Here is a 26,713-nt window from a genome sequence, read left to right as displayed (position 1 = left end):
ATTTTAACAGTAGAAGTTTTAACATCTCTGCTGACAGCGAGTTTAAAACCAGCAATAATGTATTCCTGTCAGTAAGGAAAACTCTTAGAAAAGCAGGTAATGACCCCCCCCCCCCCCCCCCCCGGTTTTGTCTTAATTTAATTGTGTTTTAATTATTTATTTTAATTATTTTTCTTTCCACAAATGACGGATAGCCGTGTTATAACCGGTATAAACCACTTCGGGCCGTGTGGTTCTGATGGTATATACCACTTCTGGGGAACTGCACGGCCTGTCATGGTTTATACCTTACATATACACTGCTGTGCAAAAGTCTTAGACATGTTGCATTTTTCTACTATGATGCATTATGAGCATCAACAATTTTCTCAAAGCCTCCACAGGTGTTTTCTACTATTATAACAACCTTGACTTGCATAAAGGAAAAACATTGAGTGAAATAGCTTGCATCACTTGATTTTCAAGCTGTCGTATCAACAAGTCTGTAATTGACAAACCCAGGACTGGAAGACCCAAAAAGCTGTCTAACAAGGATGAGCAATACTTGAAGATAATATCCTTAAGGAATAGAAAGAAAACAAGCGTTGAATTGACAACACAACTGGCAGAAGGCACAGGTGTTGTTCAAAGCACCTTTGACCATGGTTCCATAGTCCAATTTCTGGGTTCTTGTGCATATTTTAGCCTTTTAGTCTTGTTCCCCTTTCTTAACAGAGGTATTCTTACTGCAACACATCCTTTAAAGGGCACATAAGGACCTTTTTATTTTATTGTGTTACCTGCCCCAATGTGTTGCTACAACTGTTTACATAAGGTGTGTGTGTTGTTTTAATATTTTTTTTTTTACATTTTTAAACTTTTAAATTTCATTTCCTGCCTCAAGATGGCTTCCCATGTACCCGCATTAACCTCTGAAAACTATATTTCCCATTATCCTCCGCTCACTGGTAAATCCATCTCAGTTACATAGGTGAGCAGGAGCAACATGTAACACAATAAAATAAAAAGGTCTGTATGTGCCTGTAGCAGGGAGATTGCCCTGCATGCGTGTAAATTAGTGTTGGTATAATTTGTATGGGGAAATGGGTTTATTGTGTGTTGTTTTGGAGTTGATTTGTGTGATTACATTATTGTTTACAGACGGGCGCTCGATTGAGACTTGCTGTCTGCTAGGCTTGGTTGAAGGGAAGGGCAGCAAGTGATTGGCTGTGCTGAACCTCAATCAGCATGTGGGTGGGTCTTGACCGAGTGTCCGTCAGTTTAAAAACATCTGCAGGAGATGGCTCGGGCTGACTGCAACGCCATGCCAGAGGGGAGCGGCGTATACTCGGGAGGAGAGGGTCCGCGCTGCAGGAATGACCGCTACGCAACCCTGAGACTGCAAGCGGTGCTTGTGAAGGCAATGCCCAGCCATGGCCGTATGAAGCAGCAGAAGTCGTCGTATGAATACCGGTTCATCAGTAGGTTAGTTAGGGGATAGTGATCCCATGTGATGTATAGCGAGGGTTATGTAGTGTAGCCGGTTCCTGGAGCGGGACGCCTCGTTTTATAAGGCTAGCGCTCGCCCCCTGTGGCACATTTTATTTGTAGCTTTTTTGTACTGTGTTTTATTTTGTAATTTTATAAAGCTTGCTGTATGTGTCCTCTGTGCGTTACCATGGCTGGTAACGTCACATGACCACCTTTACTTTCATTTCTCTTTTGTCTTAATAAATCCTGCGCGCCTGTGCCGGCGTTTCAACTCCCACCCCATATGTGTTGCTTAAACAGCGGTTACCCACACACGTAACATGAGACCCTGTCACAGTGCCCTTTAAGTCCTGATTTCAAGAGTGACCTTGGTGGATAACGACATCTGTGCCTTCTGCCAGTTCTGCTGTCAATTCAATGCTTGTCGTCTTTCTATTCCTTAAGGATATTATCTTCCAAGTATTGCTCATCCTTGTTAGACAGCTTTTTGGGTCTTCCAGTCCTGGGTTTGTCAATTACAGATGATGTTTCTCTGTACTTATTGATTATGCTTCGGATACCACACCTTGAAAATCGATTGATGCAAGCTATTTCACTCAATGTTTTTCCTTGTTTATGCAAGTCAAGGTTGTTATAATAGTAGAAAACACCAGTGGAGGCTTTGAGTAAATTGTTGATGCTCATAATGCATCAGAGTAGAAAAATGCAACATGTCTTAGACTTTTGCACAGCTGTGTGTGTGTGTGTGTGTGTGTATTCTTAAAGCTGTAACCTTTATTCTCAGTTTTCACCAATTTTAAGAAAAATTCATGAGTTTTACAAAAGCTGTAGGTCGGTATTTACTGATTTTCACCCATAATTTGTCCCACTCAAGCTTGTGAAAATACTGATTTACACCAAGGAAATCTCTGACTTTACATTCGGTGGATACATTTAGTTTTTAGTGTAACATGGGGCTGTCTGTTTAGCATCCTGTACTGAACAACTTCACCAGCTTTATGCGGTTTGCATTCACAAATACAATACAAGCACACGGGCTGGTCCTCTTGATATTTACCTGGAAAGCTGCAGAATTAATTATTTTCACACATTTTCACTCATTTCATTTTTATTTCTTAATCAAACAATGCTAAATTCCCAGGAAATTGAATATATTAAAGTTCCTTGCATATACACTACCCTCCCTCAAGAATCATGTCTGTCCTAAATACACTGTCAAGTACACTGGTCCACTTAAGAAACATTTGAAGTTACAGAGATACCATCCAGGGATACCTGGTTTAAAAGTTGTCTTGTTCTGTTTTCTTCTTTTAAAATGGCCATGTTATACATTATTAAAACACTCTACATGTGTAATCAGTCTACATGTGTAGAGGAAGTTCTGTTTCCTAGAGCTGTATGCAGAGTTCAGTTATCTGTTCTAGACCTGTATACAGCTCTGCAGTGTTGCTGTATCTGTTCTAGACCAGGCTATCTACAGCTGTGCAGTGCTGCATTATCTGTTCTAGACCAGGCTATCTACAGCTGTGCAGTGCTGCATTATCTGTTCTAGACCAGGCTAAATACAGCTCTGCAGTGTTGCATTATCTGTTCTAGACCAGGCTATATACAGCTCTGCAGTGTTGCATTATCTGTTCTAGACCAGGCTATATACAGCTCTGCAATGCTGCCTTATCTGTTCTAGACCAGGCTTATACAGCTCTGCAGTGTTGCATTATCTGTTCTAGACCAGACTGTATACAGAGCTGCACTGTTGCCTGAAACCACTACAGAAATACAGCACTATCCCTCAAAACTCAGAGATCAATCAAGGTCAGTTCTGAGCTGAGAGTGTCATCAACTACCATTATATGTATCCATCTGAAAAAAAGCATGATTATAAAAAATATTTCTGTGTGTCGCATACAGACTGATGAATACCATCTTTAAAGAAACAGTGTAAAGAACATGGAGTTTTGACTGGATCTGAACACACTCTTTGTGCTTTGGTGGTATGATTGTGATGGCTTTGAATCAGCAAGAAAATTACAAAATAATAACTATGAATAAGTACACTTTATATAAAAACATATTGAAATACACTTTATATAAAACATATTAAAATACACTTTATATAAAAACATATCGAAATACACTTGATATAAAAACATATCGAAGCACACTTGATATAAAAACATGTTTTGATACAGGTATCAGTATCATCTTCCCTCAACAGCAAACACCCAGATGGGTTAACCTATTGAAGGGGCTTTTAAAAGCCTAATTGCTTCCTAATTCTGACAGCCTCTTTGCAACCCCAGTGGATTGCACAGTGCAACCATTCTACACATGCTTGAAATCCAATATTTGCAGACCATCGGTGCAATAGGTGTTTAGGCTTTTAAAGTTCAAAAGAGTGTTTCAAACAAACTGACTGAGATCTGTGTGGTCTATTACATCGTGCTGGTACCCTGGTCTGCTCGCTGTTAACGGACTGGTTGTTTATAGTAATAATTGTAATACGTAGTGCAGGATTTTTTCACAAATATTTCAAAATTTAAACTAATATTGAAAATAAATGGCACCACTTGTACAGCAGAATGTGTGTTACTTATTTCAGACCTCACTGATCCTTTGTCTATCTTTGTGTTTCTTTTTATATAGTAATTTAAAAATTCTGTTATGAATGAATATGAATATAGTCATTTTTACAGAATACATTTCAAGCAGTGTCTTGAATATTCCAATATTTTTCCAGCACCAGTAAAAGTAGGCAAAACATTTATGTTAGTGACTTAACTACTACTCATTTAACAGTGCTGAATTTAGAAATACTAAATGAAACATTGCAACTAGATATCTTTTCCAATGTCTTCAAATTCTACTTAATTATAAAATATTCATATCTGCAAGCAGATCAGTCCTACACTGTGTTGTTGTTTTATGCAGTGATGCTTAAAAACATAAGAAAGTTTACAAACGAGAGGAGGCCATTCAGCCCATCTTGCTTGTTTGGTTGTTGGTAGCTTATTGATCCCAGAATTTCATCAAGCAGCTTCTTGAAGGATCCCAGGGTGTCAGCTTCAACAACATTACTGGGGAGTTGGTTCCAGACCCTCATAATTCTCTGTGTAAAAAAAGTCCCTCCTATTTTCTGTTCTGAATGCCCCTTTATCTAATCTCCATTTGTGACCCCTGGTCCTTGTTTCTTTTTTCAGGTCGAAAAAGTCCCCTTTGTCATTGTCAATACCTTTTAGGATTTTGAATGCTTGAATCAGATCACTGTGTAGTCTTATTTGTTCAAGACTGAATAGATTCAATTCTTTTAGCCTGTCTGCATACGACATGCCTTTTAAACCCGGGATAATTCTGGTCACTCTTCTTTGCACTCTTTCTAGAGCAGCAATATCCTTTTTGTAGCAAGGTGACCAGAACTGAACACAATATTCTAGATGAGGTCTTACTAATGTATTGTAAAGTTTTAACATTACTTCCCTTGATTTAAATTCAACACTGTTCACTATATATCCGAGCATCTTGTTGGCCTTTTTTATAGCTTCCCCACATTGTCTAGGTGAAGACATTTCTGAGTCAACATAAACTCCTAGGTCTTTTTCATAGATTCCTTCTTCAGTTTCATTATCTCCCATATGATATTTATAATGCACATTTTTATTGCCTGCGTGCAGTACTTTACACTTTTCTCTGTTAAATGTCATTTGCCATGTGTCTGCCCAGTTCTGAATGCTGTCTAGATCATTTTGAATGACCTTTGCTGCTGCAACAGTGTTTGCCACTCCTCCTATTTTTGTGTCATCTGCAAATTTAACAAGTTTGCTTACTATACCAGAATCTAAGTCATTAATGTAGATTAGGAATAGCAGAGGACCTAATACTGATTCCTGTGGTACACCTCTGGTTACCTCGCTCCATTTTGAGGTTTCTCCTCTAATCAGTACTTTCTGTTTTCTACATGTTAACCACTCCCTAATCCATGTGCATGCATTTCCTTGAATCCCTACTGCTTTCAGTTTGAGAATTACTCTTTTATGCGGGACTTTGTCAAAAGCTTTCTGGATATCTAAATAAACCATGTCATATGCTTTGCAACTATCCATTGTCGATGTTGCATCCTCAAAAAAAAACAAGCAGGTTAGTTACACATGATCTCCCTTTCCTAAAACCATGCTCACTGTCTTCCAGGATACTGTTACCATATAGGTAATTTTCCATTTTGGATCTTATTATAGTTTCCATAAGTTTCCATATAATAGAAGTCAGGCTTATTGGTCTGTAGTTTCCTGGTTCGGTTTTGTTTCCCTTTTTGTGGATCAGTATTACGTTTGCAATTCTCCAGTCTGTCGGTACAACCCCTGTGTCAAGAGACTGTTGCATGATCTTGGTTTGGTTTGTAAATAACTTCTTTCATTTCTTTGAGTACTATTGGGAGGATCTCATCTGGCCCAGGGGATTTGTTTATTTTAAGAGCTCCTAGTCCCTATAACACTTCTGCCTCAGGTTATGCTCAAGTTATTTTAAACTGGATAGGAACAGTGTAGTAGTTATTTCCAGTTCTAAATTGTTACAGTTTCACATGTAACCTGTAAGCGGGCCTCTCTGCACTTTGACAGTATAATAGAATGCGGAAGCAAAGATTAGCATTGGCACCGTCCTGGGCACACATCGCTATCATGAGGAACCTCCTGAGAATACAACGTGATTCATTATTAATTAGCAGGTCTGATGTTCAGACACTGAAGCTCCAATTGGAGTTAGTCTGGTTTATCTCCCCTGCAGAAAACCTATTTCCATATGTGTAAGTGTCCATTCAAATCCATGTGCAGGATTGGCACACTCTCACACATAACCCTTGAACCGTGCGCTCAAGCCTGCAAAGCGTTATCTCGAATTCCAACATTTCTGCAGGACACGCCTGCCTTCTGATTTAGAAGTGCAAAATTCAAGCAGATTTGTTTTTATGATTCAAGTGCTACGTAACTGGATTAGTGTGATGTAAATGCAGAACTTCATTTATGGGGTTAGTTAATTATTAATTACAGATTGCTTTACTACCTTTGACACTTCTACAGATAATTGAATGCAAAGTTTAGCACCTTAATCCCGTGGTAGCTCCCCTCCCCCAGTAGATTAAACAGGTAATGTCAATTCAAACACTTTGCACACTTCGGCTGGCCACAGCATTAGCTGAGATTAAACCTTCAGTCAGAACTTTCCACTGCTTTTTAGATGGGTGAGTTTGGAGTGTGGATTGGGAGAGACAGCACTCACCGACTCATCCTGCCCCACGCTGTGACTGCCTTTTCTTACTTCTCCATCCACACTTTCTCATTGTCTGCCCAAATTCCATCTCATTCACTCGCATCAAAGCATTTGGGGAAATACAGCACTCACTTGTGTAAAGTTGATACCATTGAAAATCAAAGAACTGTAGTGTGTGTGTGTGTGTGTGTGTGTGTATGTGTGTGTGTGTATATATATATATATATATATATATATATATATATATATATATATATATATATATATATATAAAATATGGGTTTTTGCTCAAAGAGCCAACTTCCCAATGTTTCAGTATGTTTAACATCAAGGGAAAGTGTGTTTGAAAACAAACATTGCAGGTATATATAGGGTTTTGATGCCATGGTAGCCACACATGTATTTCTCTTTACAGTTTATCAATTATTAACATTTTTGTGTACCTACATTACCTTTTTCTTTTTGATTTTGCACCTTTTGCTACTCAGCAGTTTTCCTTTTTCAACTTTTAAATAAATATATATACAGTGCCGTGAAAAAGTATTTGCCCCCTGTCTGATTTTCTGCATTTTTGCACATTTTTCACATTGTATTTGGTCAGATTTTTTTGTGGGTTGTAGTAGTATATAGAGGGAGTCTGAGAGAAAAAAATGACACCAAAGTTTGGTTCTTCTTTCATTTGTTTGGTGTGCAAGGTAATCAAACATGCAATCTTCAGGTGTGAAAAAGTTATTGCCCCCCCTAGTTAACATAACCCAATTAAATGGATAATTAGGGTCAGCTGTTTGAGGACTTTGGTTAACAACCAGGCCTGATTTGGGCCAGCCCTGCCCAATATAAATCTGACTAACTTTGGCCCTTACCATCAGAGTGAAGTTGTCAGCACACAGGTTCTAGAGGCGCATCATGCCACAAACAAAAGAAATTCCTGAAGACCTCCGGAAAAAAGTTGTTGATGCCTGTCAGTCTGGAAAGGGTTACAAAGCTATTTCTAAGGCTCGGGGGCTCCACCGAACCACAGTCAGAGCCATATTGTCCAAATGGAGACATTTGGGACACTAGTGAATCTTCCCAGGAGTGGCCGTCCTGCCAAAATCTCTCCAAGAGCAAGGCGTAAAATCGTCCAGGAAGTCACAAAGAACCCTAGAACAACATCCAGAGATCTGCAGGCCTCTCTCAACTCGAATGTCAGTGTTCATGACTCCACCATCAGAAAGACACTGGGCAAAAAAAATGGGATTCATGGCAGAGTAGCAAGGCGGAAACCATTGCTGACTAAGAAGAACACGAATGCTCGTCTCAAGTTTGCCAAAAAGCACCTGGATGAGCCTCAAGAGTTCTGGAACAATGTTCTATGGACAGATGAGTCAAAAGTGGAACTTTTTGGCCGACATGGGCCCCATTATGTCTGGCAAAAACCAAACACTGCATTCCACAGTAAGAACCTCATACCAACGGTCAAGCATGGTGGTGGTAGTGTCATGGCTTGGGGATGCTTTGCTGCATCAGGACCTGGACACCTTGCCATCATTGAAGGAATTATGAATTCTGCTCTGTATCAGAGAATTCTACAGGAGAATGTCAGGCCATCCGTCCGTGAGCTGAAGCTGAAGCGCAGCTGGGTCATGCAGCAAGACAATGATCCGAAACACACAAGCAAGTCTACATCAGAATGGTTGAAGAACAAGAAATTTAAAGTGTTGGAATGGCCTAGTCAAAGTCCAGACCTAAACCTCATTAAGATGTTGTGGCAGGACCTGAAACGAGCAATTCATGCTCAAAAACCCACAAATGTCACTGAGTTGAAGCAGTTCTGCATGGAGGAGTGGGCCAAAACTCCTCTATGGCACTGTTAGAGACTAATCAATAACTACAGGAAGCGTTTGGGTGCAGTTATTGCTGCTAAAGGTGGCGTAACCAGTTATTGAGTCTAAGGGGGCAATTACTTTTTCATACGGGGGCATTGGGTGTTGCATAACTTTCTTTAATAAATAAATGAAATATGTATCACATTGTTGTGTTATTTGTTCACTCAGGGTCCCTCTTATCTAATATTAGGTTTTGGTTGAAGATCTGATAACATTCAGTGTCAAAAATATGCAAAAATGCAGAAAATCAGACAGGAGGCAAATACTTTCACAGCACTGTGTGTGTGTGGGTGTATATATATATATATATATATATATATATATATATATATATATATATATATATATATATATATATATTGTGTATCTATATGTGAATGATTATTTTCCCATGCTTGTGTGACAGATTTTGTTGAAAATGGTTAAATACTGACCTATAGCACTTGTAAAACCCAGGAATGTTTCTGTAAAAATCTATTTCTAAACAACATTATTTCCAGTTGCTCCTTAGCTGAGAAACCCTGTTTCTGTGCAATACAATGGGCCCTGTTTCAAAGCACAAGGCCTGATTTTCTGAGAAGAACTATTATAAAGGTGTAAAACCAGTGAGGAACTGTGGCAGTGTGCCGCGCCCCTGTGCGTATCTTTGGGTTTTATGTCGTCTGTTTTATGTTGATGTAGTGGTGCACGGGATATAAATGGGTCTCTGTAGCACGAGTGATTTCAAATATATAGTTGTATTTAGGCACAGTCCTTTCACGTGCAGATAAACTATGTGAGCACAGGGATTGCACTAATTAGTTCACGTGCTGGGATTCAAGTGAATAATTAATTAGTAATTAAATCCTGGCACAACTGTATATATAGATGCACGAGTCACTCACTCTGGGTTGTGTGTTTGGGAGTGGAGAACGTGAGAGAGAAGGAGAAAATCATTTAAAAACCGAGAACAGCAAACAGTTGCTATGTGTGCTGGAGCACCAGCACTACTCGTCCTCTGTGTGTTTGTCTGTTCGTTTGGCCACCGCGCCGTTTTCTTTGTTCAGTCAGTGTTTGTTCTGTTTTGTTCAATCTTATATTTTCTGTTTAATAATAAACCGGCGCATCGGCACAATTCACAATCCACTCGCCACTCTGTGTTTCTATTCCGGGTCTGACATCACCACCAGCCAGCCTGGTGACAGGAACAGCTTGCGTTCAGGAAGGAGCCGTTCAAGTATTGTTCGCAGTACTTTCTTGCTCATTTCAAACAGTAAAAATGTGTTATTTCTCTTTAATAAAATCTACTTCAAAATATGTAAGTCCTGTAAGTCTACTTATGCTTACAGTGAATAACTGCACTTTGTGTAGACAGCAGACGGCACACATTTCCTTTTCTTCACTTACACCTTCTCTGAACCAGACTACAATCCCTAGTTCTTGTTTTCTGTGATACATACTCTTTGGGTGGAGGCCTTTACTGTGTCTGTTCCTGAGACATGGTCATCTTTGCAGCCAGTCATGAAAGTAAGCATCTGATGAATAACCCATTATAAATGTGTACTTGTATTGATTTAGTGGATGTTTTGTGTTAGACTAGACATAAATAAGATAATGGCAAGAATCTTGAAAGCGTAACTTTTCTTTGTGACTTTTCTTGGCCAGTGCCTTCTGGGCATGTCTGAGAAGAGGTAAGCTGCGTTGCTATTGGCAGTTGTCCACAGTGCTTGAAAGCTGCGCTGCTATTGGCAGCTGTCCACAGTGCTTGAAAGCTGTGCTGCTATTGGCTGCTGTCCACAGTGCTTGGCACAAATACCACTGGGTTTGCAGCCCTGGCTCTGGGTTCAGCTCCACTGCATTGTTTTCCCATAAAAGCTGACAATTACATACCAGCCCAAGGCCAAGTATTTAAAATGTGACTCATTTAAGTCATGACTGTGAAGTAATCCCAGCTAAACAAACTGTAATAAACTGAAACAGGACTAATTTAAATCATGACTGTGAAGTAATCCCAGCTAAACAAAGTGTAATACATTGAAACAGGACTGTGACAGGATGGCTCGCAGTGGTGAGGTGTGGTGACGTCACGGACCAGGAAGTAACTGAAACCAAAACAATGGATGGGCGGGTGAAGCTGAATGCTACTGCACTCAGCGTGTTTGATTAACCAAATAAACAAAACAAAAGATTTAAACAAAACAACAAAACAAAAGGCACGAGGGCCAAACGAATCAGACAGACAACAAGTAAGTGTCGTGCTGGCTAATCCAGTACGTTTTAGCAATTGTTTCTAAATGTCGTTATTTTTCCTCGCTCTCTCTCGCTCTCTCCGCTCCCCGTACTCTCCTCTGTACACTCAACCACCAACACGGACAGCTGCAGGTTCTTATACTCTGGCCGAGGGGTTAACTAGATGTTAATTATCTTATTACCCCTCGGCCACAGTCTGTACGCGTTTGGTAAGGATGCATGACTGTCAGCTAGTTAAATAATCAGTAGCTGATCAGTCATGCATCCTCACTGGGTTTTTAAATATAAATAATAAAAGACGCAGTGCTTTTAACTGCGCCGCAAACAAAAATACAAATAATAATAAATAGGGGCTGGACACTCCGCCACAAGGACTCATTTAAATCATGACTGTGAAGTAATCCCAGCTAAATAAATTGTGATACAGTGACACGGAAGCCACTTTGAAATGTCTGTAAAGATTTAAGGGACATTTTGAACATATGACTTAGAAAAATGACAAATCTAGTACAACATTCTTTTACCGGTGCCTGTAAAACTTACCTTGTACAAGTATACTGTATACTATAGTCATTTATATAGTTGGTCTGTAAAACAGTAACATTTATAATAAACAGGTTGAATGTACTGTACTTTGTTTGCCGAATTGTACCAAAGTGTAAAAGTTTATAATACTAGCAAGGAGCAATGCTGATGCTGGCAGGTGGATAAAACAACATTCTTTCTTAAATGAATAAATTAATAATTTATTAGTTTTTTTTTTTGTTTTTGTTTTTTTTAAACACATAAATGCACATAACACTTATGGGGATGTGTTTTGTGAAGCAATGAAACAGTCCTTTTTGTATAGATCTTTAACAGATGAATACAATAATAGCTCTGAAGGCTTTCAGTTTATCACAGTGAATTGCAGCTTGCCTGTTTACTGGGTTCAGCCCCTTCTGTTTTATGGTAATATTAAAAAATGGTTCAAGCACAAGACTTTTTCATTTTATTATTATTATTATTATTATTATTATTATTATTATTATTATTATATAATACAGTACAGTATTTTGATTTAGAAAACATCTTCCGTGAAACATGCTGTACATATAATAATGAATACAAAACTGAATTGCCTTGTCAAACAAATAGGTTTTTAATCTTGATTTAAAACTGCCACCGAGGCCGAGTCCCTGATATGCTTCAGCAGAGAATTCCATAAACGGAGCGCGGTTCCTGAATGCCCGCCAAGCCTTCAAGCCTTAGGGATGGGCAGTAGCCCTGCTGCAGCATAGCATAGAGAACGGGCTGGGACGCATTCAGACAGCATGTCTGAGAGGCGCTGAGGAGTCAGACCATGAAGGGTCTTACAGGTCAACAACAAGATCTTAGTCAATCCTAAACGAAACAGGCAGCCGATGAAGGCTTCACAAGACCGGTGTGATAGGCTTTGTAGAGCTTTGTGCGAGTCAAGACTCGGGCAGAGGAATTCAGAACCAACTGGAGGTTTGACAGGGAGGATTGTGGTAGCCCAGTGAGCAGCGAGTGACAGTAATCTAGTCACTGAATAATAAAAGTATGGAGCAGGGTTTGAGCAGAGCCATGGTCGAAGCATTTCTTTAATAAAAGCATGGAGCAGGGTTTGAGCAGAGCCATGGTCAAGCATGGAGCAGGGTTTGAGCAGAGCCTTGGTCAGAGCATTTCTTTAATAAAAGCATGGAGCAGATTTCCATTACACAAGAGTAGATGTTAAAACTTCATGCTGATTTGAACTCTGCTCTCGCCAAGATAAGCACCAACTAAGACGTAGCTTTATAGTAAACTAATGTGATCCATCTGTGTCTCCATCCATTTGCGCTTCCTTCCATATGATGATGTAGATATCCTTCTGTCTGGTGTTGATGGCTGAAGTGTAATGCTGGCTCCAGGGATCAGCTTATTGCCTCCCTAGCGTATCAGCACACACAACGGCTGCGATGCTGGCTCCGGGGATCAACTACAGTGCGGCCTCCCCAGCGCATCAGCATGACAACCGTCTGGATTGAGCTAAGTTGGGTACATCTCTGGGGTCTTCAAATCTTCTACTGTTGTCTTCCATTCTCGGTATTTCGTCGACTAGCCCACGACACCTCAAGAGGGCTCGACGGTGATTCTGGCGTCCCAGCATCACCCCCCTCCGTCCTCCACTCAACTCAGCCCAGCTTACTTACCTGTACATCAGCGTTTCTTTCTTTCTATTGTGCTTGAGATCCCCAGCCAGAATCTTTCCGTCTCAACCACAGCCAGTTGCTGCTCCTCTCTGCTGCTTCAGATAAGTTCTTCACTGTGCGACGCAACTCTTGGCCACTGAATCCGACGTCTCTGAGAAACCGGGTTGTAGAGTGTGCCACAAATCCTCGACAACCCACCTCCACTGGGTAAACCCGGACTTTCCTTCCTCGCTGTTCCGCTTCAGTGACTTGTTGAGCATACCGCAGTTTCTTCCTCTCATATGCCTCATCTACAGCATCCTCCATGGCACTGTTAACTCTACCAGGTGAACAAGGCGTGCTGATCCAGACCACAAGATAATATCTGGTCGAAGGTTAATGGTGGCAATCTCAGGTGGAAAAATAAGCCGTTGACCAACATCTGCCAGCATTTTCCAGTCTCTAGCAGCTTCCAGTTGTCCTGGGAGAGGATTGATTTTAACACCTTTTCTTGGTGGTTGCTCTCCTGGGCGGAGGAATGTTGTCTTTAGTGTGTAATGTTTTGATGGAACAGGTGGCAACTTATTGGTCATGTTACGCTTGTCTTCCAGTGCTAAGGCCAAACATTGCAGCACCTGGTCATGGCGCCAAGTAAACTGTCCTTGGCTAAGAGTCACCTTGCATCCTGTCAAAATGTGCCTTAATGTTGCAGGTGATGAACACAAAGGACATGAGGGATCCTCTCCTACCCAGAGGTTTAGGTTCTGTGGTGATGGGAAAACATCATATGTTGACCTGATGAGGAAACTGATTCTGCTCTGTTCCATTGACCATAGGTCTTGCCAGCCAATCTTATGTTGTTCCACACTCTCCCATCTCATCCATTCTCTCTGCTTGGCCTGGGAAATGGCCTTTATGCACCTCATCCTCTCCTCCTGCTTTTGCACCTCGTTGACTACCAGCTTCCTCCGTTGAGCTGGGGCTGCCTTGTTCCATGTAGGAGGAGCTGAATTGAGACCAAGACCCCCTCTTCCATGCTGAACTTGCCCCATGATATCACCAATTCGAATGGCAGCCTTTGCATCCTCCACAGCTTTCTTTGCCACCCACTTTCTTCCAGTTTTCAACACAGGTGCTGCCTCCTTTACACATTTGTCACGTGACTCTACTAATGTCATTTCCATTCTAACCTTGGCGCACTTAAACTCCTCGGTTAGAGCGGAGACTGGTAGCTGCAGTATTCCTTTACCATAAAGTCCCACTCTGCTGAGGCAGCGTAAAACTCCCAACCATTGTTGGGATTAAAGCTTCCAGCTTCTCTACTGTTGTCAAAGAAACCTCGTACACAGTCAGTGGCCACAGCAACCTCGGCAGTAGACCAAACTGAAAGCACCAGAGTTTTAGTTTGCCTGGTAAAGCGCTGCTGTCTATGCTCTTCAACCCTTCCACTGCTTGTTGTCTAACTTCTCCCACACGAACTGTGTCCTTTAGATCCCCATCGTACCATCTCCCAAGACTCTTCACTGGCTTCTCAGACACTGTTGGTATTTCCTCACCATTAATGAAGAACGTTTTATCTACTACTTTACCTTTAATTATAGAGATGCTCCTTGATTTAGTGGGCTTGAATTGCATTCATGCCCATTCAATGTTATTGGTTAATTTGCCCAATAACCGATTAGTGCAGGCTACTGTTGTAGTCATGGTTGTCATGTCATCCCTGTATGCTCGAATTGGTGGTAGTCGCATTCCAGAAGCCAAGCGCTCTCCTCCCACTACCCATTTTGATGCCCTAATGATTACTTCCGTTGCCATGGTAAAAGCCAGTGGAGAAATGGTGCATCCCGTCATTATTCCAACTTCTAGGCATTGCCATGTAGTGCTGAATTCTGAAGTTGAAAAACTAAATTGCAAATCTCCAAAGTAGGCTTTCACTAAATTTGTTATTGTCATCGGTACACTGAAAAAATCAAATGCTGCCCAAAGAAGTTCATGTGGCACTGAACCATATGCATTAGCCAAATCCAGGAATGTCACATGGAGCTCCTTCCTCTCCTTTTTAGCTGATTGCCAGATCACATTGATGTGTTCTAAGCATCCTGGGAAACCTGGAATGCCCGCTTTTTGTATTGAAGTGTCAATGAAGCAGTTCTTTAATAGGTAAGTTGACAATCTCTGAGCAATAATGCTGAAGAAAATCTTGCCTTCTACGTTTAATAGGGAAATAGAGCGAAACTGACTGATGCTTGTAGAATCTTTTTCTTTAGGTATAAAGACTCCACCTGCTCGGCGCCATGCTCTTGGTACAACCTGTTTTTCCCATGCCACTTTCATCAATTTCCACAGGATTCGTAGAACTCCTGAAGCACTCTTGTACACTCTGTACGGAACTCCATTAGGCCCTGGAGATGATGAAGCCCTTGCTTTTTTCACAGCTCGCTCTACTTCTTTTCACTTAGTTGCACAGTCCTCCATTTGGTATTCTGGTGGATTGATAGGTGGGATGTCTGAAGGAATTGACATAGGCTCCTGCCTTTTTGAATCCTTATGTGTTTCCTCCAAATATCTCTCCAGCTCAAACTTAGATGCTTTTAGTTTGCCATTCTTCTCACTGGTGAATAACTTCTTTACAAATTTGAATGGGTCTTTATAAAAGTTAGTTCTCGCATACTCCTTCTTTTTGTAACGTTTTTGTTGGCGCTCAGCTCTGCGCAATGTTGCAAGCTTATCTTTTATGACCCTTTGTAAGAGATTGAGTCCCTCCTTCTGACTTTGTTCTGCTCTTCTCCATTGCTTCCTCAGCTGTCTCCTTTCTCTAACTAAGCGTTCAATCTCCTGCTGCCGTCTAGACTTTCCAGGAATAGTTTGTACTTTTTCCTTCCTTTTTCCAACTCCAAACCTCTCGCTTCCATATGCGTAGATGATGTCCCCAAATTTATCCAGCTTCTTTTCAACTGTTCCACTTAACTTTTCCAATGCAAAGCAGAGATCTGTGTTTACTGTGTCCCATGCAGTTTTCTCACAAGCTCTTGGCCATTTAACTCCAGGCTTGTGCCCGTTGAGGTTGTTTTCTCTCTTATGCTGGTTTGTCTGACCGGGTTTACAAGGATCATTAGGTTCATCACTAACTGTATCCATGCAAGTCCTCCTCACGTCTATGACAGGGGTGCTGATATCCTGCGAACTGTGGTTTTCTTTCTGTCGCTGGATTTCATTTGACTGACTTCTTAAGAAGTACTGATCAATGCGAGGCCCTTGTCCCTTCTCCCTCAAGCAGTTCATTCTCCCTTGATGTATCTTCAAACCCCTGACCGTTGTTGCCTTGCTCCAGCCACAGACACAAACCTGGAGTTCCATGTCTTTGCTAACTGCAGATCTTGAACTAGTCTTTTGTGAAGTACTCTCCATACTCATATCTGTTTCCGTTCCTAAGTCGTTAACCGTGTTCACCGTTGAGTCATCTTCCCGCCCCCGCTCTCGCAGACTCTAGGGGTATTTTTCTCTTTAATTTCTTAGACGCCTTGGGTGGGTGTCTCCAGCATCCTGTAAACACAGAGCTGGATACTGCCGACAAGGGTAGCTAACCCTTGCCAGCCCCAATGGGGTCTCTTTCCTCCTGTCAGCTGTCTCTCCAGGCTGTCACGAGGTCTTTCCCTTGTTGCCAGCTGCACTATACACAGCAGTCACTGGACGTATCCAGATCTTCATGATTTCCATTACACGAGAGTAGATGTTAAAACTTCATGCTGATTTGAACTCGGCTCTCGCCACGATAAGCACTGACTAAGACGTAGCTTTACAGTAAACTAATGTGATCCATCTGTGTCTCCATCCATTTGCGCTTCCTTCCATATGATGATGTAGATATCCTTCTGTCTGGTGTTGAGCAGAGCCCTGGTCGAAGCGTTTCTTTAATAAAAGCATGGAGCAGGTTTTGAGCAGAGCCTTCGTCAAAGCGTTTCTTAATAAAAGCATGGAGCAGGGTTTGAGCAGAGCAATGGTCGAAGCATTTCTTTAATAAAAACATGGAGCAGGGTTTGAGCAGAGCCTTCGTCAAAGCGTTTCTTAATAAAAGCATGGAGCAGGGTTTAAGCAGAGCCATGGTTGGAGCGTTTCTTTAATAAAAGCGTGGAGCAGGGTTTAAGCAGAGCCTTGGTCGATACGTTTCTTAATAAATGCATTGGAGCAGGGTTTCAGCAGAGCCTTGGTTGGAGCGTTTCTTAATAAAAGCATGGAGCAGGGTTTAAGCAGAGCCTTGGTTGGAGCGTTTCTTTAATAAAAGCGTGGAGCAGGGTTTAAGCAGAGCCTTGGTCGATACGTTTCTTAATAAATGCATTGGAGCAGGGTTTCAGCAGAGCCTTGGTTGGAGCGTTTCTTTAATAAAAGCGTGGAGCAGGGTTTAAGCAGAGCCTTGGTCGGAGCGTTTCTTTAATAAAAGCGTGGAGCAGGGTTTAAGCAGAGCCTTGGTCGAAATGTTTCTTAATAAATGCATTGGAGCAGGGTTTCAGCAGAGCCATGGTAGAAGCGTTTCTTAATAAATACATTGGAGCAGGGTTTGAGCAGAGCCATGGTCGAAGCGTTTCTTAGCTGAGCTGAATTTCTAGATGAGAAAGGGCTGCTTTCTCTGTACAGATCATGTGCTGCACTGTATAAACAGCTGTGGGTAATGGAGTGCTTCATCTTCAGGGTACTGAAACACTGCCAGCATTCCTCCCCCATGCCAGGGACAGGTTTCCTATTGAACCCTAATCTGTTTACAAGCAGGTCACAATGGGAAATCTCCATGGGAAATCTGGCCCCTAGTCTTACTTGATTTATGTAACGACTGAAAATGTCTTAGAATTACATGATCTATTAGAAAGGTATACTACATCATAGTGTAAGGGAGATTTTTAGAGAGACTTTTGTCGACTTTAACAAACTGCTGCTACTTCTCACTGAACTACACTTAACAACTGGATAGGGTCACATCTAAACACAACTGATGTATTCATTATTGTGTAAAGGGTAGCAAAATGCCTCAATCGGGTAACTGCATTTCATTTACTTAGCTGTTTTATTGATACTGAATTTAACCTTGGTTTAATATGGGTGGTTTAATAATAACAGGATGAGTTGCTCTCACAGTAAAATGTATTCTTTATTCTTACCAGTGCACAGATTCATAATGAAAATTACTATAAAATGCCCAGACAGGTTTATTTGTCTTAACTGTCAGAATACTGGACTGCAAACTCAACATGGAAATTATACATTGTCAAATGAAATCGCACTGTTTCAGTTCAGAAACTGCCTGTGGTTAATCGCATTGTTTCATTTCAGAAACTGCCTGTGGTTAATTGATTCTTCTACGCCGAGGCTTGTACACCCTGTTATGAACTTACACTCAGTATATAAGAATGGAGTTCAAAAAAGACCTCCAGATACAAATTGGAAGAGTAACAAAACCAAAATACCCACCTGTCTCATTACAGTTCCTTTTCTCTTTTTTTTAGGGCACTGCTTCTGTTCTGCAGCGCAGATCTGATAATGAAGAATATGTGGAAGTTGGAAGACTTGGTCCATCAGATTACTTTGGTCAGTTGATCTTTCAATATGATGTATTGCTGCCAAAGCATGTCATTGAAACTGTTAAACTCCTGGATTGAGAGTTAAATTCATTCAAAAAAGAATTGGGAGTCTCCCCTGGTAAAGGCACGGCCGTGTGGTGTGTCATACAGTCAGGGGAGCGCAGGGGTCCCCGAGGTCTCCCCTGGTAAAGGCACGGCCGCGTGCTGTGTCATACAGTCAGGGGAGCGCAGTGGTCCCCGAGGTCTCCCCTGGTAAAGGCACGGCCGCGTGGTGTGTCATACAGTCAGGGGAGCGCAGGGGTCCCCGAGGTCTCCCCTGGTAAAGGCACGGCCGTGTGGTGTGTCATACAGTCAGGGGAGCGCAGGGGTCCCCGAGGTCTCCCCTGGTAAAGGCACGGCCGCGTGGTGTGTCATACAGTCAGGGGAGCGCAGGGGTCCCCGAGGTCTCCCCTGGTAAAGGCACGGCCGCGTGCTGTGTCATACAGTCAGGGGAGCGCAGTGGTCCCCGAGGTCTCCCCTGGTAAAGGCACGGCCGCGTGGTGTGTCATACAGTCAGGGGAGCACAGGGGTCCCCGAGGTCTCCCCTAGTAAAGGCACGGCCGCGTGCTGTGTCATACAGTGAGGGGAGTGCAGGGGTCCCCGAGGTCTCCCCTAGTAAAGGCACGGGCGCGTGGTGTGCAGGGTGAGTCATACAGTCAGGGAAGCGCAGGTTCTTGACCGTGCGAAGTTGCTGGTCTTTGCTGGGGATTCCAGAGGGAGCATCGCATTGTCTCTGGCACTCCCATGGGTTAGGGAAGCAGAATTGGCAGGGATTGTTTCTCTTGGTGTCATCCAGAGGCCAGTAGCTCAATTTCCAGCTCCCAGGTGTAAAGAGGCATTTGGATTGATGGTAGAAAGGATACCCACTGACCTTCAGTTGGGCATTCTAAATTGTGGATAAAAAAATAAAAGATGTGTTATGTTACTCTCATGGCATTGTGTATTTTCTATTTTTTCTTCTTAGGTGAAATAGCTCTGCTGCTGAACCGACCAAGAGCTGCCACAGTGGTGGCTCGCGGGCCTCTGAAATGTGTGAAGCTGGATCGGCCCCGCTTTGAACGCGTCCTGGGGCCCTGCTCCGAAATCCTCAAGAGAAACATTCAGAGATACAACAGCTTTATTTCGCTTACCGTTTAAAACCAATTATGATTTGCTGCCTCTGTGTTATCTTGTGCACTGTGCTGTTGCATAGCTTTCTGAAAACGATATGTGCATTTGTTTATGTAAGGAATGTCAGATGCACTGCGTATGTGTATTCAAACTAACAAAAAATTCCATAAGAATAGTCCGCACATAAAGAATAAAATAAAATGATCGTACAAGCAGTCATGGTATTTGGTTCAGTGACGGGTTACAGTTTATTAGTGCGTGCCATGTTTATTAAACGTTCAGCTGCTGCATAATTCTAGGTTACAATATGTTACCAGTCCCATTTTAAACTGTTGTTCTTTTTATTTATTTATCATAATTCTGCTAACGCAGCTGTTTAGAGCTACTACAGTATATGAATTCTAAATGTCTAAAAAAGAGTACTGTTCTTTCAGGAACTGCACAATTACTTTTTATTAACTGTTTCATATTGCATATTCCTGTATCATTGACACACTGTACCACCCTGACCCCCCCCCCCCAGGCAAATAAAAAGTACCAACAGATTGTCACTTTTTGTCTTTCTTGGTGGTTCATGGGAAAAGCTTTGGCAGTAGTAATCTTTTCCTAACACTACTCTCCCGGCCTTTTTCTTGGTTTAAACTTTACCACCTGTACCTAGATAGAATAAACACATCTTGCCATTTTTTTATAACAAACTGTTTTATTTGTAAACATAAAGAGTAAGTCATGAAATGACAGTGATAAAAACAAGGCCTTGGGCAAGTAGATCTTGTTTATGCTCTGAATGGTCTTGGGTAAGTGTGACAGGGTATCGTCACGGCCCAGGCTGTTACCGACAGGGAAGATACCCAGAGACAGGAAGCCGCAGTTAAGCACTGGAGCACACAGACCCAGAGACAGGAAGCTGCAGTTTAAGCACTGGAGCACACAGACCCAGAGACAGGAAGCTGCAGTTTAAGCACAGGGGGTGTCAGACACAGAGACAGGAAGCTGCAGTTTAAGCACTGGAGCACATGTTTATTAACAAAACAAACACAAAAACGAACCAAAAAAACTGGCACGAGGGCCAAAATAAAAGGTTCAAACAAAAGAATAACTGTGTAGGCTGGGCGTTAGCCTTCACTACCATGTTGATAAACAATACAAAAATCACAGCACAAAATGTCAATTTTATACACCACCTCTTCTAGTTCCACTTCATTCAAAGATCTCATTATTTACTTTAAAATGTATCTGTATATCATATTTGTATTATTAGTTTAAGAATTTAAAAAAAGATGACTTCTATTCCTATTTCATACAAAATGTAACAATTATTTTGCGAGCTTTTTCTTGACAGTACCAACACACACCTTTTTACAAAACTGTTTTGTTTGTAATCAGTATAATTGTATAATGAAGGGTATTTTAACTGTATTTAGCAGAGATTGGAACCAGTGACAGTATACCTAATATAAGTTGCGGTGCAATACCAGAGACCGGCGTGTTGTTAAAACACACAATTAGGACAGCTTCAAACACAATTCAGGTTAATTAACAAGTAATGCACAAGGTCTGTATGTGCAAGAGGTGTGAACCAAGCTGAACATTAGGATGCACCTAGTTTCAATTGTGAGTGTAAAGCCTTCATTATTTTTAAGTTGGACTACCAGCACACATCTAAAGGCTCTGGACTACCAGCACACATCTAAATGCTCTGGAATACCAGCACACACCTAAAGGCTGTGGAATACCAGCACACATCTAAAGGCTCTGGACTACCAGCACACACCTAAAGGCTCTGGAATACCAGCACACACCTAAAGGCTCTGGAATACTAGCACACACCTAAAGGCTCTGGACTACCAGCACACACCTAAAGGCTCTGGACTACCAGCACACACCTAAAGGCTCTGGACTACCAGCACACACCTAAATGCTCTGGAATACCAGCACACACCTAAAGGCTGTGGAATACCAGCACACACCTAAAGGCTCTGGACTACCAGCACACGCCTAAAGGCTCTGGAATACCAGCACACGCCTAAAGGCTCTGGAATACCAGCACACACCTAAAGGCTCTGGAATACCAGCACACATCTAAAGGCTCTGGAATACCAGCACACACCTAAAGGCTCTGGAATACCAGCACACACCTAAAGGCTCTGGACTACCAGCACACGCCTAAAGGCTCTGGAATACCAGCACACACCTAAAGGCTCTGGAATACTAGCACACACCTAAAGGCTCTGGACTACCAGCACACACCTAAAGGCTCTGGACTACCAGCACACACCTAAAGGCTCTGGACTACCAGCACACACCTAAATGCTCTGGAATACCAGCACACACCTAAAGGCTGTGGACTACCAGCACACACCTAAAGGCTCTGGACTACCAGCACACACCTAAAGGCTCTGGAATACCAGCACACGCCTAAAGGCTCTGGAATACCAGCACACACCTAAAGGCTCTGGAATACCAGCACACATCTAAAGGCTCTGGAATACCAGCACACACCTAAAGGCTCTGGAATACCAGCACACACCTAAAGGCTCTGGACTACCAGCACACGCCTAAAGGCTCTGGAATACCAGCACACGCCTAAAGGCTCTGGAATACCAGCACACACCTAAAGGCTCTGGAATACCAGCACACGCCTAAAGGCTGTGGACTACCAGCACACACCTAAAGGCTCTGGACTACCAGCACACACCTAAATGCTCTGGAATACTAGCACACGCCTAAAGGCTCTGGAATACCAGCACACGCCTAAAGGCTCTGGAATACCAGCACACACCTAAAGGCTCTGGACTACCAGCACACACCTAAATGCTCTGGACTACCAGCACACACCTAAAGGCTCTGGAATACTAGCACACGCCTAAAAGCTGTGGACTACCAGCACACACCTAAAGGCTCTGGACTACCAGCACACACCTAAAGGCTCTGGAATACTAGCACACACCTAAAGGCTCTGGAATACTAGCACACGCCTAAAGGCTCTGGACTACCAGCACACACCTAAAGGCTCTGGAATACTAGCACACGCCTAAAGGCTCTGGAATACCAGCACACACCTAAAGGCTCTGGAATACCAGCACACGCCTAAAGGCTCTGGAATACCAGCACACACCTAAAGGCTCTGGAATACCAGCACACACCTAAAGGCTTTGGAATACCAGCACACACCTAAAGGCTCTGGACTACCAGCACACACCTAAATGCTCTGGACTACCAGCACACACCTAAAGGCTCTGGAATACTAGCACACGCCTAAAGGCTGTGGAATACCAGCACACATCTAAAGGCTCTGGACTACCAGCACACACCTAAAGGCTCTGGAATACCAGCACACACCTAAAGGCTGTGGAATACCAGCACACATCTAAAGGCTCTGGACTACCAGCACACACCTAAAGGCTCTGGACTACCAGCACACACCTAAAGGCTCTGGACTACCAGCACACACCTAAATGCTCTGGAATACTAGCACACGCCTAAAGGCTCTGGAATACCAGCACACGCCTAAAGGCTCTGGAATACCAGCACACACCTAAAGGCTCTGGACTACCAGCACACACCTAAATGCTCTGGACTACCAGCACACACCTAAAGGCTCTGGAATACTAGCACACGCCTAAAAGCTGTGGACTACCAGCACACACCTAAAGGCTCTGGACTACCAGCACACACCTAAAGGCTCTGGAATACTAGCACACACCTAAAGGCTCTGGAATACTAGCACACGCCTAAAGGCTCTGGACTACCAGCACACACCTAAAGGCTCTGGAATACTAGCACACGCCTAAAGGCTCTGGAATACCAGCACACACCTAAAGGCTCTGGAATACCAGCACACGCCTAAAGGCTCTGGAATACCAGCACACACCTAAAGGCTCTGGAATACCAGCACACACCTAAAGGCTTTGGAATACCAGCACACACCTAAAGGCTCTGGACTACCAGCACACACCTAAATGCTCTGGACTACCAGCACACACCTAAAGGCTCTGGAATACTAGCACACGCCTAAAGGCTGTGGAATACCAGCACACATCTAAAGGCTCTGGACTACCAGCACACACCTAAAGGCTCTGGAATACCAGCACACACCTAAAGGCTGTGGAATACCAGCACACATCTAAAGGCTCTGGACTACCAGCACACACCTAAAGGCTCTGGACTACCAGCACACACCTAAAGGCTCTGGAAAGTGGTCATCCATCTTTGTCAGTTAAAGCTCACTGTCTCTTAATATATAGAGTGCAGTATCACTATTCAAATTTAATTCAGGTTATGTACCATTGCAATGTGATGTATAATTTCAGGTTAAAATGTGTTACCAGTCCTGTTTTAAACTTTAGTTATTTATTGATCATTGTGCTGTAAAGGTGGTTGCATCTTTGGTACTTTGTAATTCAGATGCATTTAAAATATTGCACATGGATTGAAGCCATCGAAGGTCTCCCAGGGGAAGTGCAAGCATGGGATCCTGTGTGTTTGTACGTTCAAACATGCATTGGGCTTGCTCAGAATTAAACACAGCCAGCAGAAACACTTTTCCAGTAGAAGCTGCATGCTGTGTGTCTGTGGTAGCAGAGCAACCTTCTCATCTGAATGGCTGTGCTGTGTGTCACTTACTGTACTGTGGCAGTGCGGTGAATTAGTATGGAGCTGTCATATCTTACAAGCCCATAGCATTTACAAGCCCCAGACATCACAAAACTGAGTCATCTGTATGGACCATTGCTGGGACTTCTTCAAAAGAAAGTGAGCATTTGCTTTCCGCTGAAAGGAGAAAGATGACCATGAAGTTACGAGAAACTAGAACTAAGCAACACAGAAATGTGATTGTTAAATACCATTGGAAAACAGCCTTAAAGCATTTTTTTACTGCAGAAAGGTTTCAAGATAGAATGCTTTATTCACATAACCAACTAACCACCCTCAACTGCCACAAAGGGGTACATTTCAAGAATCTCCGTTATATAGGTTTCCCATAGTAAAAGCGAAGTCTAACGATGCAGAGGGAAAGCATGGCAAAGCATAGGTAAGCATTATAAATGTGTTTATGACTGGTTGATATTCAGTGCCCTCATTTATGAATGATTAAAGAGCTCACCTGATTACTGGGTAAGATACTCATTCGCAAAGTAAATGTTATTTTTCCAAAAATGTACAGAAAAAGGAATAGTCTATGATGCATTTAAATGTCTATAGACTGATGAACTAGTATAGTTACAGTAGCAGACAAAAGTATTGGCACTCTACACTTAATATAATTCAAGAAAACATATTAAGTACAAGCATTTAGTGAACATTAGCCACTAATTAATATGACAAAGAACAAAATACACAATTTCTGGCCTTGGGCGAGATATTTGTTCATAACAAAAGTATCGGCACCTTTACATTAAGTCTAAAACTTTAATAGAACTAATTTAAAAATATATTAATTGCTTGAAAATCAAAGAACAGTAATGTATGCAAATGAGCTCCACCCGCTTTGTGCTTTCATGCCATTTGATTGGCTCTTGTAATGCTAATCAGGAAATATGCAAATGTTAGCATTACAAGAGCCAATCAAATCACGTGAAAGCACAAAACGGGCAGAGCTCATTTGCTTACAAACTCCAGATTTAAATGTTAAATCTTGTAATTAGATTTATAAATGATATCTGAATGTATGTATTTAAAACACAATGTGTGTGTGTTTATGGTGCTGATAGATTGGGACTGGGTCTGTAGTCAAAATGATTGCAGACTAAGCTTACAGTAAGCACTTTCTGACCTGTCCCAAATGTATGAATACTAAGTAATGGTCATACAACATTGTTGTCCCGATATATTATACACTGTGGGCTCAGTTTAATAGTCTATCGGTAATAGATATGAAGATGGCTGCTCTTAAATCCTGCAAGTGTTTCCCCCTTTCATTGACCTGCTTGAATGTGTTGCAGAACCCCCTGCAGTGTTTACAGTAGAAACCCCTCACTGCATCTTATCCATGTTGTCCACATCACAGCATCTTTTTTCAACATGGTCCTGATTGTTTTGACATGTTTTATTCACACATCATTATATAGGTAAATCCTTTTTTTACTTTTACTCTGGAGCTTTCACAAGGAGAAAGAGGATTTTTGCCAGTGTATCCAGATTATGCTTCCTCCTGAAACAATATTGCCACTCTGATTAAAATGAGTTGCGTATTGTTGGGACAGAAATCCAGCACTATTGCAGGAGGGAGCATGAGCAGGATACACTGCGATCCTTAGAAGAGATTTGTTTTCCTCCACCATGAAAACCATGACATTGATACTTTAAGATGTATTGGATTAGAAAAAGTAAGTCAAAATAGGAGGGGTGGCAATCTTAATAATAAACTGTTACAGAGAGAATCGTTTGGGATTTTTAACTTACAGTGCCTTGCGAAAGTATTCGGCCCCCTTGAACTTTGCGACTTTTTGCCACATTTCAGGCTTCAAACATAAAGATATGAAACTGTAATTTTTTGTGAAGAATCAACAACAAGTGGGACACAATCATGAAGTGGAACGAAATTTATTGGATATTTCAAACTTTTTTAACAAATAAAAAATTGGGCGTGCAAAATTATTCAGCCCCCTTAAGTTAATACTTTGTAGCGCCACCTTTTGCTGCGATTACAGCTGTAAGTCGCTTGGGGTATGTCTCTATCAGTTTTGCACATCGAGAGACTGAAATTTTTGCCCATTCCTCCTTGCAAAACAGCTCGAGCTCAGTGAGGTTGGATGGAGAGCATTTGTGAACAGCAGTTTTCAGTTCTTTCCACAGATTCTCGATTGGATTCAGGTCTGGACTTTGACTTGGCCATTCTAACACCTGGATATGTTTATTTGTGAACCATTCCATTGTAGATTTTGCTTTATGTTTTGGATCATTGTCTTGTTGGAAGACAAATCTCCGTCCCAGTCTCAGGTCTTTTGCAGACTCCATCAGGTTTTCTTCCAGAATGGTCCTGTATTTGGCT

General features: G+C 42.1%; 1 protein-coding gene across 3 annotated transcripts in view; it reads left to right on the top strand.

The window, feature by feature from the left end:
- The window catches only part of LOC117431083 (cAMP-dependent protein kinase type I-beta regulatory subunit), a 184,184-nt gene extending 163,914 nt beyond the window's left edge, over positions 1–20,270 (top strand). For all 3 annotated transcript variants that reach the window (XM_034051703.3, XM_034051704.3, XM_034051705.3), the window contains 2 exons: positions 18,496–18,577; positions 19,574–20,270. In XM_034051703.3, coding sequence (XP_033907594.1) covers positions 18,496–18,577; positions 19,574–19,746 — 255 coding nt within the window. In that variant the 3' untranslated portion in view covers positions 19,747–20,270. The remainder of the gene's footprint in view (positions 1–18,495; positions 18,578–19,573) is intronic.
- The last annotated feature ends 6,443 nt before the right edge of the window (positions 20,271–26,713 follow it).

The sequence above is a fragment of the Acipenser ruthenus genome, chromosome 22, assembly GCF_902713425.1.
Source record: "Acipenser ruthenus chromosome 22, fAciRut3.2 maternal haplotype, whole genome shotgun sequence".
NCBI classification, from domain to species: domain Eukaryota; kingdom Metazoa; phylum Chordata; class Actinopteri; order Acipenseriformes; family Acipenseridae; genus Acipenser; species Acipenser ruthenus.
This window is presented reverse-complemented; position numbering and strand designations above follow the sequence as displayed.